Genomic DNA, 13,593 nt, shown 5'->3' with positions numbered 1-13,593 from the left:
GAATGGGATGGGAGATATCAAAATAGGTCATTGTGAGGGTGGGGGGAATTTTTGTGGGTTGGAAAAAAAAAACCAACAAAAAAACTACCACCCAGTACTATCAGAGTACAAAATACAAGCGAAAGAGATGATCACGATTAAATACTCACACAGTGTTGGAGATGCATCCCTCAGAACCACTAACCACTTGGCTCCCATCCACCAACTTGGGACCTTGAAATGAAGTTTGGCCTCCAGATGAGTCGCCGCATCCAGTCTTAAGCGCATCCATTTTGTCCTGTGGTTGTTCTTCTGGGCGTGAATCCACAGTTGTACTAAATGCTACGGACATGACACAGTCCTCCTCCTTTTCCTCTGAGTCAGACTTTAAGGCGACCGCTGTGTCAAAAAAGGATAGAAATCATGCTTTTGTGTCCCACCCAACAGGTAAAAGCGAAGTATGATTCATATTTTTTTGCAAGTAATTGAGCCTTTGCATGATGCGTACCGATATGACTGTTGTCTAAGAGCTGATGCGTTGAATGTTCCCTTTGTTGCGTCGTCGGTTGCTGTCCCACTGCAGCATCACATGGCTAAAAATTGAAACACGGGTCATCGATCATGCACAACATGTGACTGCGGATGCAATATGAGACGCGGCAAATGGGGCTCTTTCCGTGATATTCATTCCCCCTACCAAACTACTCCGAGATCCGCATTACGAATGGGTAACAACTGAGGTGGCGATGCAATCTCTCACATTGCTGCACTTAATAAACATCCACCGTTTACCCACCAGCAGAGATGCATAATAATGCTCTTTTTTGACACAGTTAGAGAGGTATTGACTGTATTATGTCTGTTGTTTACACTGAATGATATTAAAGTCCTCGATTATCATTTTAGCTACATGTAACCATCAAAGCTTGGATGAAAAACTCACACTAAAGCTTGGTTATAGCTGGATCTTCCAGCAAGACAGCAAGCCAAAAAAACTTTTAAAAAGAATAATATTAATCTGTCATTGATTGTCCAAGTCCAAATAGAATGGATGTTTAAACAGCCAGTGACAAACTAATTTAAATTCACAGCTGATTCGACGTCTATTGTCATCATTGAGATCAAAGATCGCCCTTAAGAGTCCACCAGGCTTATTTATTAACGCAATAGAAAACCTGAAGAGGGAGCTGATGCATCACGTTTCCAAGCAACAGCCAGGAAACTTGATTATTTACTAAGTACTTTATTAACTTTTATTTTTCAAGGAGGATAAATTACTTTCCTTGTTATAATAGCGTGCAAGACCAGCTCCAATAAAAAAATGATGAAATCCAATGAAAATATGCAAATGTCTTAAGTAACAGCTGCATTTAAGCAAATATCCATTTCTCTAAAACCAGACAGTTAACTATTAGAAAATGACATTCAAATTTTGGATTTGACGAGCTTTCAAAACAGCAAAGTTGTTAGAAATCCAGTTAAATTTGGTTAAGTAATTGCTTTTCAAAAGTCCTTGGCAACAACAACTTTTATCATTTATTGAAAGTTGGCGGCTTCACCCTGCCAACCGGTGTTTTGCATTTGGCAGCTGATATCGGTAAACATGGGTAAGCCCACCCAAAAGCGGATGTCTCTGGGATATTTTGCGACTGTTTTTCACTGTTTGCATTTTGGATTACAATCTGGGTAAAGTGTCAATAACTTTAGGACAAAAAATTTAAACGAGTTTATTTGTAGATCCTTTTGAAAATAAACAAAATTTTGAGAAAATACACATACAGTGATCCCTAGTTTTTTGCAGTTAGCGGGGACCAGAACCCGCCGTGATAGGTGAAAAACCGTGAAGTAGCACACCAAGATCGAAGAAAACATTTTTTTTTTGTATGCGTGTTCAGTGTATTTATTTAGATTTGGCATTGAAAAGAGATACATATAAGACTTTTTTTTTCATTTTTTCCCAAAGTATAACTTACATTTTTTAATGTATATATTGTATAATGTATACATTTTAATGAAGTGTTTTTGAGCACTTCAAATGTAATAATTATGAGTTAAGTTTTAAACATGTGACTGTTTCACTGAATTATTTTTAAAAAAGAATAAAGTAATAGAAAAATGCTTGGCTTAATTAAATGCTTCATTGAGTGAGTACACTCAAATCCGCTCAAGCTGCTCACTTACACACAATGAGTTGCCACAGCAACTGTTTAACAAGTTAAACAATGATTGACGCATGTGGCGCTTTGAAGTTCGTGTCTCTGACAACATCAAACCCAAACATCTGTCAATCATTGTTAACTTTAATAAGCAACTCCAGTGCACGCCTGATGAACAAAGAGCAGGGGGACGACGGGAGGGAGGGAGACTGAGGGGCAGTTTACATGGCGACTGCGACACAAAGACGCAATGACTGAGTTGCGGACTCGCCTCGCGTGCATATGATGTCGGCGAAGACGGAAGGCGAAGACGAAAAATTCTGAATCCTGCCTCCAAAGTGGAAGAATCCGATTGCGGGGGGTTGAGGGCGTGCGCAGCGGTGCTACTAAACATTAAAAACAGCAAATATGGCGGAATGTCGGCTTTAATTTACTGTTTAAATAATATTTTTAAATTAAATATGTTGAACGTTTCAATTTGTGTGCCTTTTTGAACAAAAGAAAAATTACATTGCTTCGAGTGGGCAGGCATATTTTTTTCTGGGCTGAGGGAGCTTGGTGGGGTCAAAGTGCATCATTCTCTGTCGCCCAGTAAATCTGCACTGCCCCCTAGGGCCTGGCATGAATACTACATCGTTTTCATGCGGAATCGCGACATTGCTCAAATGGAGACGCAAATGCAAATTTGACATTTTTCGTATTCTCGGAGAGTCGCCATGTAAATGGCCCCTCAGACTATGCAATAGGCTCGGGACAGCTCATCTGCATTTTTTTTTTTAATTGAAAAAATATCCGCGATGGACTGGGAAGTTTGAAGCACGAAGTAGTGAGGGATCACTGTATTGCAACTACAGCCCCTGGCAAAAATTCTCTCAGTAAATAACCAGTTTCCCGGGATGTTCACACAGTTGTTTAATTGTGATAATGAAAGTCCTAATTATTCAGCGATGAATCCCGACTCTGCATTGAGTGACGTGATGACGCTGGAATTTTTGTTTGGTGCTCTTCCAATGAGATTTAGGAAGACAAATGGCGAAAGAAGACATGAAAGTTTCCCCACTTTGTGATGACATGGGGATGCATGTCCAGGAAACGCATTGGGGAAATGGGTGATGTTACATCTTCAATTCATGCACAGGTTTATGTTGACAATCTGAACATGCTTCTTATGACCATCAGTTGAAAGGATGTTTGGGGATGATAAAGTCAATCTTCAAGCAAAAACTGTGAAAACACACACATGTAAAGTCAATCTCATGACCTTCAAATAATCCAGATCTCAATTTAATTGAAAATCTGTGGTGGAATTTGAAAAAAGCGGTCCATGACACTGATCTGGCAACAGCAATCAAAGAAACTTAGAACAAACTAAAGAACAGTACTGTTTGGCACTCATTAAAGGGAACGTCTGATTTAAAGACTTGGAGGCTCTAATAAGCCACAACTGTTCTCTTTAATATGTTATTAGAAACACATATATTATTGCTGTTGACTTAAAAATCTATAATATTTAGTACATGTTTTGACCTATGGATGGCACCATGTTTTACGCACACAATGCACACAGGGGGTGATGATGTGGTTGGGCTGGACTGGGAGAATAGCTGTGCTAGCAAACAAGCGAAGCTAGTATGACGACTGGCATGATTTTGTCACATTCTGCTGCTAGTCAGATTGTTTTGTAAGAGCTGTGGGATGAGTTCCCAACGTCGTACCAGTATCAAATTCCAGCTCATCAGCAGTGTCTTTAAACCGATCCTAGGCGCCTTGCCAAGAAATTGACTTGCTGCCATTTGACAGTTTGTATATAATGTCACTGACCCTTTTTGTGTCTCCCTTTTCGCGATCCCGTAATTTTTTTTGTGTGTGTGTGTGTTCAATAAACCCTTTTACGCAATCCCTATGTTATTGTTGTCTGCTTGCCATCTGAAGTGAGCTGCGTTTTCTAATTCCGTGGTCAAGCCAGCCGCACTTTCTTTTCAGTTGCGTTTCCCTTTCCGATTTTACCAGACAGACAACGCATGTTGGTTACGATTGGTTTAAGGAAAATCATCGTCACGCGCAAGTATAGTCCTGTGGTCCACGCGCTTGTCTGTCGCACGGGAAATTCGGGTTCGAATCCCGCTGGAGACCTTCATTCAATTGCTTTTGCTGCTTGTTTTGTGAAATATCTACAGTGCTGTCCTGCTCATCACTTTTCCGCTCGGGTTCAAATTGGAAGGGCAGAACCGACTACATGTTTATGAAGCTAATGAGTGACACTGTGGAAGTACGGCAGCGCTGCCCAGTGACATCATCGCCCAGAATGCATGCATCATCAACAACTATGGCAACCTACTAGTTAAACAAATTTTTAAAATGCTGTAAAAACGAAAACATTAAGAGGGGTTTCAATAGCAAATTATTTTAACTTACATTAACATTTACCTTTTAAGAATTACAAGTCTTTCTGGCTGTGGTTCCCTTTAAAAAACATGACTTGCTGCTACAAAAAGCCAGAGGTTATCCAACAAAGTATTAATTGTTAGCTTGATCATTCCATATTTTTTTCGCTCATAACTGAATTAGTCTGTATTTGTTTTCCAAGAATTTAATGATTCCATAATTCTTTTCTATGAGTTGAGGGATTCCATAATTTTTTTCCTCTGTTTGTTCTGTAAATGTAATCGTTACTGACAACCATAATTTTTTTCTCCTGATTTCTTTTAGTGTTTGTAAAATCCAGAAACTCTCTATTTGAAATAACAAAGGTTTTGTGTCAGGTCAATGGTTTGTTTTCTTATGACTAGGGCTGTCAAACGATTAAAATTTTTAATCGAGTTAATTACAGCTTAAAAATTAATTAATCGTAATTAATCGCAATTAATCGCAATTCTAACCATTTATAAAATATGCCATATTTTTCTGTAAATTATATATATATTCTGTGAAATAAATTGTTGGAATGGAAAGATAAGTGACAAGATGGATATATACATTCAACATACGGTACATAAGGACTGTTGTGGGCATTTCACTCTACTGTCATTTAAATCTGTCTATGCTGTCCTCACTCCGAAGCGTCTACTTTTTCCAAAGCTAGACAGCTAGTGAACGACGCCATAATAATCAGACTTCTTTCTTTTTCATCTGATTTATTAATAAAATGGCCTCAAACCATTGTCCTCTTTAGACCGTCGTAAAACTACAAAAAAAAATTACACAAGCATTGCATTAGAAACAACGTTAGCTTAGCACGGGTGTCATAAGTAGGTCAGGTTCACAAAACAAACAAAAAGCGTCTCATACAAAAAATATAACATTTCCCTTACTAACATAATATGTGCATTATTCACAACAACCATACTTGCGGACAAATCTTGTCCAAGGATCATATAAGCACAACATTACAACGTAGGCGTCAGCCCGAGACGTCCTGCAGCCATATTGAACTGGCAAGACAACAATAAACCATGTCGCAAAGCGACCACAAGAGTTCGCTGTTAGACAGCGTAAAAAGCCTTGCTGTAAAACTGCCCAAAAGGCAGAATACTGTCTGAGCGGGACATGTGCTTTAATTGCATCAAATATTTTAACGTGATTAATTTAAAAAATTAATTACCGCGCGTTAACGCGATAATTTTGACAGCCCTACTTATGACACAATAAAACAACTGAATAAACATCCACCAAATTTCCTAACAACTGGTGTTTCCATAATTTTTGCCAGGGGTTTCAGAATGTGTTATATCTTATTTTACACTGTGTGAAGTATCTGGTTTTAGTAAAACGGTTCTAATACTGTATTTCTAATCACGTTTCCCATTCAGTCTAAAGTATAGTTGTAATTGGACACCGATTCTATAAAGAGAAAATGTGAATTGTTCTTACAAAAATAGCATTTTTAGCTGTGACAGTGTCCATCAATGCTGCATTATTGACTGTAAAACACCTCTTTCAACCCGCTCTTAGGTTAAATGTACTAAACGCTATAGAGTGTTACCCTACCTTGAAGTCATTTCCCGTTGACTTCACTGATGAGTCAGTGCCATCATGTTCCTCTTTGCGCTCCAATTCATCAGCATGAAAAGAATTGTGCAACAATGAAAAAATATCATCCACAGAGTCGCAGTCTGTAGCAAAAGACGGCCTCTCTGTAGTAGCAGCGTCAGGAATTGCCCATTGCGCTGTGGCGAAGGAGAGCGCGGCTGCGACAGGGCTGCAGCTCACGGTTCGCGGCAGCCATATTGCCTCATTTACATCACCCTTCCCCTCGCCGTTCAAGTGCTGATGATCATGAGTCCGCCAAGGGCCGGAATCAGTCAAATTCAAGTGCAGGGAGCCCAGACAGTCCTCCTCCATCGGAGTCTCCTCCCCAGGACACTTCCTCTTAGGCAATACAGATGTGCCCCTCACAGATCTGCCATCAAAAAGAACATGTGACATTTTCTAAATGATGCACAAAACCATACATTCAGTTAAAAGCATCCACGGGATAAAAATAGTTATAACAATCTCCCTTAGGGAGGCAGTCTATATCAAATGGCCATTTAAAGCTATTCACAATGTTGTTGATGAGAAAATAAACAGTGATTCTGTATCACGGCTATCCATGTGACTGGCAGAGAGGTGTTATGCAACTAAGGGAAGCACGTGAAGCAAACTTGATACTTATGTATTGAATTTAAAGGTTTTCGGCTATAACTACAGGATAAAACAACTGAACTAAATTTCAGGGGCTGAAAATGTTCAACCTTGTAAAGATAATCATACTTTTTGACTGTCTGACAATGGTGGGGGAATTGCTTGTACGTCCGTAAGTTGTCATGTTTTGCTTAAACATTCTCCATTATCAGAAGTTTATGAAGTTCATCATTTGCATACTTAAATACTTTGAGCAACCATCTTTTACATGAAGGTCATTTATACTAGGAGTTGTTTTTCCCTTGAAGAGCAACTTGAGTAAATTATTTAATTTTGTTAAATGCCACAATTATTAGACAATTTCTTGAAGAATTTTATATTATTTTCTTCTAGCTCAAAAGTTTACATACATTTCTTGAGTACAGACTATCGAGTAGAATTTTCTTTGAACTGTATGACTTGGTTTAAACATTTTGGTTAACCTTCCACAACCTTCTGATAGTACCCTGGCGGAATCCTGGCCTATTCCACTTGATAGAACTGTTGGAACCGAGTCAGGTTTTTTGGTCGCCTTGCTTGCACAAGCATTTTCAGATTTGCCAATAAATGTTCGATGGGATTCAAATCAGGGTTTGTGATGGCAACTCTAAAACAGTGACTTTGTTATATCCTCCAGCCATTTTTTGAATAATTTGGCAGTATGCTTGGTTCATTATAGTGCTGCAGATCGATTATTTTAGTAGTCGATTAATCGATAAACCATTAGTTCGAATAATCGAGTAATCAGATAAGGAACATGAAAAATTAAATTACCTGAGCTGAGCCTCAAACGGTATAAAAATTAAATGAGGATCTACTTTGAATGCTATAAAATGCTAAGTTTTCTACAATGCTCTTAACAAATGGTTCAAACACATACGTATTCCCACAAAAATAGGCTAAATATATCTAGAAACTAAATTGAGAATGCATTAAAAAAAACATTTGCTCAAACAAAAACTTAGCTTATGTTGGTGTTAACTGGAAGTACCTGGATTCAGCCATGTGAAATGAGGTGGACTAGAATGCAGTGTATCCACCCAAATCAATAACACTAAATGCAAACACTTTCAAAATAAACCATTACAACGCCACTTTAAACGAATAACTGAAGCAGCAAAATTCAATTCCAATCTTTTTTTCTAATCGAATACTCGAGTTAATCGATTAATCGTTGCAGCACTAGTTTATTATTGGTATGGTGTTCTCAGGTCTGCAAGCTTTCCCTCTTTTTCTTCCAGATGTAATGTTGATTATTACGGCCAAACAGCTCCATCATCAGACCACAGGAAATGTCTGCAAAGGTTAAGACCTTTGTCTTGGTGCCTTTATGCAAGATGTTATCTTGTTTTTTTTTTTATGTTTCTTTAGGGGTAATGGCTTAATTTTTGGTGAGTAGCCTTTCAGTTTACGTCTTTGCAGGAGTGGTTTCACTTTTTTACCATTTTAATTACATTATAGGGATTTCTTTGTGTCAATCGGAAACCATCAGTCAGAACGAACCAAATTCACGCGTGGAGTCCCTCAAGGGTCAATTCTTGGACCACTCTTATTTAACATCTATATGCTTCCCCTAGCTCAGATTATGTAACAGTATGGCATCTCCTATCACACCTATGCAAATGACACACAACTTTACATTTCTGTGTCCCCACATGATTATAGTCCCTTAGTCTCCCCGAGTAAATGCATTCATCAAATCAATGAATGGATGTACCAGAATTTTCTCCAGTTAAATGTGGAGAAGACAGAAGTGATCATTTTCGGGCCAAAAAAGAAAAGGTCAAAGATAAGCAGGCACCTTAGCACATTGTCACTTACAGCTACAAATCAAGTCAGAAATCTTGGCGTAATTATTGACTCAGACCTAAAATTTGATAGCCATCTAATGTCCGTCATTAAGCCTGCTTATTACCACCTAAAAGATATAGCCAGAATTAAAGGGTTTCTGACTCAACAAGACATGGAAAAACGTATGCATGCATTCATTTTCAGCAGATTGGACTATTGCAACGGTATATTTACAGGTCTTGATAAAAAATCAGTCGGGAAGCTGCAGCTAGTACAGAATGCTGCAGCCAGAGTCCTCACAAATACAAGGAAACTGGACCACATTACACCGGTTTTGAATCGTTACACTGGCTTCCATTGAGTTAAAGGATAGACTATAAAATACTACTGCTCCTCTACAAAACACTTAATGGCCTTAGACCAAAACACATGCTTGATTTGTTAGATTCCTATGAAACATCTAGACCCCGAAGGTAATCTGGAACCGGTCTCCTGTATGTTCCAAGAACAAGAACCAAGCAGGGTGAGCAGCATTTAGTTATTATGCTCCTCACCTCTGGAACAGGTTACCTGAAGGTCTGAAGTATGCTCAAACCGTTAGCTCCCTTAAATCAGGGCTAAAAATGCTCTTGTTTAGCACAGCATATCCATAACTATATATTTCAATCTTTTTGCTTTCTATTCCTCTTATGCTTTATCTCCATTGCTGATTTCAATTATTATTAGTAGTATTAGTATTTTTTATTTTTATTTTTTCTTATTCGATTTGTGATTAAATGCGATATTTATGTATAATTTTATTTCCTGTTTGGATTGTCTTTGTTTTTACGTTCTACTGATTTAATGTGATTTTTATGATCTTCATGTGATGTAAAGCACTTTGAATTGCCTTGTGTTGAATTGTGCTATATAAAGAAATTTGCCTTGCCTATTCCAGCATCTTGACAAGATTTTAGCTTTTGTTCCGAAGTTGTTCCATACATTTCAGACCAAAGCAATTTCCTCTGGGACACAGAACCTGTCTCCTTTCCTGAGCAGTGTGATGGCTGGACATTCCCATGGTGTTTGTACTTGCATGTAATTGGTTGAACAGATGAACGTGGCACCTTCAAGCATCTGGAAATTGCACCCAAGGATGGAAACCAAACTTGTGGAACTTTGTGATTCTCTCTTTGATTTCTTGGCAAATTTCTTTTGTATTTCCCATGATTTCAAACAAGGAAGTAGAGTGTGGCTTTAAATACATCCCAAAGTGTGCCGTCAATTAATTCACATGTTGTCAGTTAATCTATTAGGAGCCAGTATTCTTTAAAGACATAGTACTTTTTGTGTATGTAAACGTTTGACCTCGGAAAAAATATGAAATTCTCTTTATGATTGCGGCATCTAACAAAAAGAAATTATTTCAGTAATCCTGATTGTCCTGAAACAGAAGACTGTGAAACAAAGTTTCGGATTATGGATGTATGCAATATGTACAGGTATGTACTGTAATTTTTGGACCATAAGCCGCACCTGACTATTAGCCGCCATCCACCAAATTTCAAACGAAAACAACATTTGTTCATAGATAAGCCGCACTGGACTATAAACCGCAGCTGTCCTCACTGTATTATGGGATATTTACACCAAAAGCTATTAACCTGTAACAGTTTGACAGAAGCATCATAAGACTGTCTGAACATCAAATGAACCACCATGAAGCTTTGAACCAATTAGCTGTAAAGCTTCTTTGCTTCATGAAGCTTAATTTGGCAGTCAACCTCTGCTGCCACCTGCTATCAACACTGTTGTCATCCAACATGCTTTCTAGCATGCATTATAGCGCTACAAATGTAAGTAACAATTTAAATTCATGTTCTGTGTTATTTCTTCAGTTACTGTTCCAGTTGTTTCATTAATTGCTAGTTTTGGTATTTGGTAACACTTTATTTGACAGTGGTGCCATAAGACAGTCATAGGAAAATCGTAATTATGACAAGACACTGTCATGAGCATTAATGACTACTTAACCGTATAACAGATGTTATTTAATGTCATCCGGCAAAATATCTCACTTCTGAATGGATGTAAAAGATCCGAGCTGGACATAAATGGAGTTAGTGCCATAATGTGCCGGATAACATCTTAATGACATCTGTCAAAAGCCTTCAGTAATGCCCATGCTAGTGTCATGTTGTAATTATGATGCCACTGTCAAAAAAAGCATTACCTATTAACCCAAATAAATCAACAATTAAGCCGCACTGGATTATAAACCGCAGGATTCTAAACGAGGGAAAAAAGTAGCGTCTTATAGTCCAAAAATGACGGTATGTACACATTTATACACATATGTGTATTTTATTTTATTTATTTATTTATTTATTTTTAAGTTTGGGGGGATCTCAGGCCCTGTACACGTGCTAGTGAGATTACGTAAATGCAGTGGCATGTGTTGTGGATAGCAAATTGGTTTTAGACATCTTATTGCTACACTGCGCGCTCAAAAAAAATCACTGGCATACATGTTGTCAATACAAAAGCAAGGGCAGTGCTCGCTAAGGTCATCCAAAAAACTGACAGACAGCCCCTGTTGCCAAACTTGCCAATGTTCAATTAATTCCCCCTGTAACTTCCTCTTATTACACCCCTCCAACGTCAAGCAACCAACATCCGGGCGAAACCTTGACCGCATTTCCTGTGTGCACTTGCGTCTCAGTTCCTGTCATGGTGCACTAAGAGCTTTTTACATTAGGGTAAGTGCTGTGTTTGGGGGGAAAAAGAGAAGTGGGTGTAACTAGTTATAATCATTGTTTGGAATTTTTTAAAAAACACCTACGGTATGTCCGAAATGCAAATAAGTGCTTTATGAATGGGTCGATCGATCATTGCGGACAGCCTTTAAAAATATCTAATCTCTCATTAGGGTCACCCATTATCTGTCATTTGACTGTCACTTTTATAATTCAATAAATAAAAATAAAAACATTAGACTACATGTATGTTATATATATAGAGCCTCAAAACAACAACTGACGTGTTTCCATGGGAGCACACCAATGTATGTACAGGGCTCAAATGATTGGTGTGCGGTGAAGAGCCAACAAGTGTAATTTTGTTTCTACGATGGTCCACTTCAATCACTTCAGCAATGTCGCTCAGTGGGCAGTGAGCCAGACAGAAGAATAGTGCTATATAGGGTTGTTCCGATCATGTTTTTTTGCTCCCGATCCGATCCCGATCGTTTTAGTTTGAGTATCTGCTGATCCCGATATTTCCCGATCCGATTGCTTTTTTTTTTGCTCCCGATTCAATTCCAATCATTCCCGATAATTTTTCCCGATCATATACATTTTGGCAATGCATTAAGAAAAAAACGAAGAAAACTCGGACGAATATATACATTCAACATACAGTACATAAGTACTGTATTTGTTTATTATGACAATAAATCCTCAAGATGACATTTACATTATTAACATTCTTTCTGTGAGAGGGATCCACGGATAGAAAGATTTGTGACTTTGTATATTGTGACTGAATATTGCAATCTAGTGTATTTGTTGAGCTTTCAGTAAATGTACTGTAGCCATGCCCAAATGCATGATGGAAAGTGGAACCATGACTGTGCGTAGTGTTACCAATTGATATATCTTCTCTGCGTTGGGAAACAACATAAGGTGTTAAGAAAAAGATTAATTGCTACCTTGCTTCCCCACATTGCTTCCCATGATATCTCTAATCGTAGGGAGAGGGATTGTAAGGCTTTAGCCAATTAAAAAAAGGCTCCAAAGGCTGCCAAAATTCACTCTACTCATTTTACGCTGCCTTTTATCTCTCTGTATAGGTAAAACGGCGCCATTACAGATTGAGCGCGACAATGCGTGAGTCGTGCAGTGCATGCATTAATTGCATTAAATATTTTAACGTGATACATTTTTTTTAAAATTAATTACCGCCGTTATAGGGATAAATTTGATAACCCTACCTTAAGCCAAAACTAAAGACTCTGGATGGGTGTAACATATTATGTCTGCAATGTTAAATACAATTAGAAAACGATTTAATTAAAAAATATATATATATATTTAAAAAAGGCATGGCTGATATTTTTTGCCGATTCCGATACTTTGAAAATGACGTGATCGGACCTGATCGATCGGAAAAGTTGGGGGACTTGAACAGTTAAGTGGCAATAGGTAGAACTGCGATGTTTTATACTTAGAGAAGTTTCTAAAGTTCTTCTTTATTTAGCCCCATGTGAAGTATTAAACACTCTGGATGTGGTCCAACTGTGAAAGTCCATTGTGTGTCATGTATTGAGAAATTTAACAAAAAACTACTCCAAGAGTGTACTCCATGAGTGCAAGTTTGAAAGTCTTACTACTGCACTATGAAAGCTCAGGATGACAATTAAAAAATATTCATAAAGTCAAATACTTTAACATACTGACAGTGTGTCGGAACAAAAGAGGAACAGCAGCTAAAATGAAAGTACTTTACAACATTTATTTTCTACTATAGTCTAAACTATTATTAGTTGTGTGGTAAACATCAGCCAGGAAACATCTCATTAGAAGGATTTTCTTTTCGAGGAGTTAAAGCATGACTTACCACCCTGCGGGTTCGTGAAAGCAGCATCATATGATCAGCCAGCTTCTGAGGTTTTCGTCTTGTGGGAGGAGGGACAACAAATAAGACATGGCTTCTTACACACTTTCGAAGAGTAAAAACATCGAATCAACAAGCTGTCTTCTCTTTTTTACCTGCTGTGGATCCACAAACTAACTGCAAGGCTGCTCTCTTTGCACTGACCGGCATGACTGCGGTTGATCTCTCTCCCACGTGGGACACATTTGGGGTTTACTTGATTAAACTTTTCCGTGTCGTCGCTGCAGATATTTGCGAGAGGGTGGGGTTGGGGGCGGAGGAAAAAGAAGAGTTAGGAGGAGGGTGAAAGATGCAAAGAAGAAGAAAGAGCTTATTGTGATTGGCAAACGACTTGGGTGAAAAGACACCTGAG

The 13,593-nt window shown here is 38.2% G+C and overlaps 1 protein-coding gene across 2 annotated transcripts in view; it reads right to left on the bottom strand.

The window, feature by feature from the left end:
* Window positions 1–13,593, bottom strand: part of LOC130905853 (PH and SEC7 domain-containing protein 1) — a 39,141-nt gene that overhangs the window by 22,039 nt on the left and 3,509 nt on the right. For both annotated transcript variants that reach the window (XM_057819590.1, XM_057819589.1), the window contains exons 2-6: window positions 13,337–13,462; window positions 13,185–13,242; window positions 6,123–6,534; window positions 488–572; window positions 150–378 (exon numbers count right to left, since the gene is read on the bottom strand). In XM_057819590.1, the coding sequence (XP_057675573.1) occupies window positions 150–378; window positions 488–572; window positions 6,123–6,476 (668 nt within the window). In that variant the 5' untranslated portion in view covers window positions 6,477–6,534; window positions 13,185–13,242; window positions 13,337–13,462. The remainder of the gene's footprint in view (window positions 1–149; window positions 379–487; window positions 573–6,122; window positions 6,535–13,184; window positions 13,243–13,336; window positions 13,463–13,593) is intronic.

This window comes from Corythoichthys intestinalis, chromosome 17, assembly GCF_030265065.1.
Source record: "Corythoichthys intestinalis isolate RoL2023-P3 chromosome 17, ASM3026506v1, whole genome shotgun sequence".
NCBI classification, from domain to species: domain Eukaryota; kingdom Metazoa; phylum Chordata; class Actinopteri; order Syngnathiformes; family Syngnathidae; genus Corythoichthys; species Corythoichthys intestinalis.
This window is presented reverse-complemented; position numbering and strand designations above follow the sequence as displayed.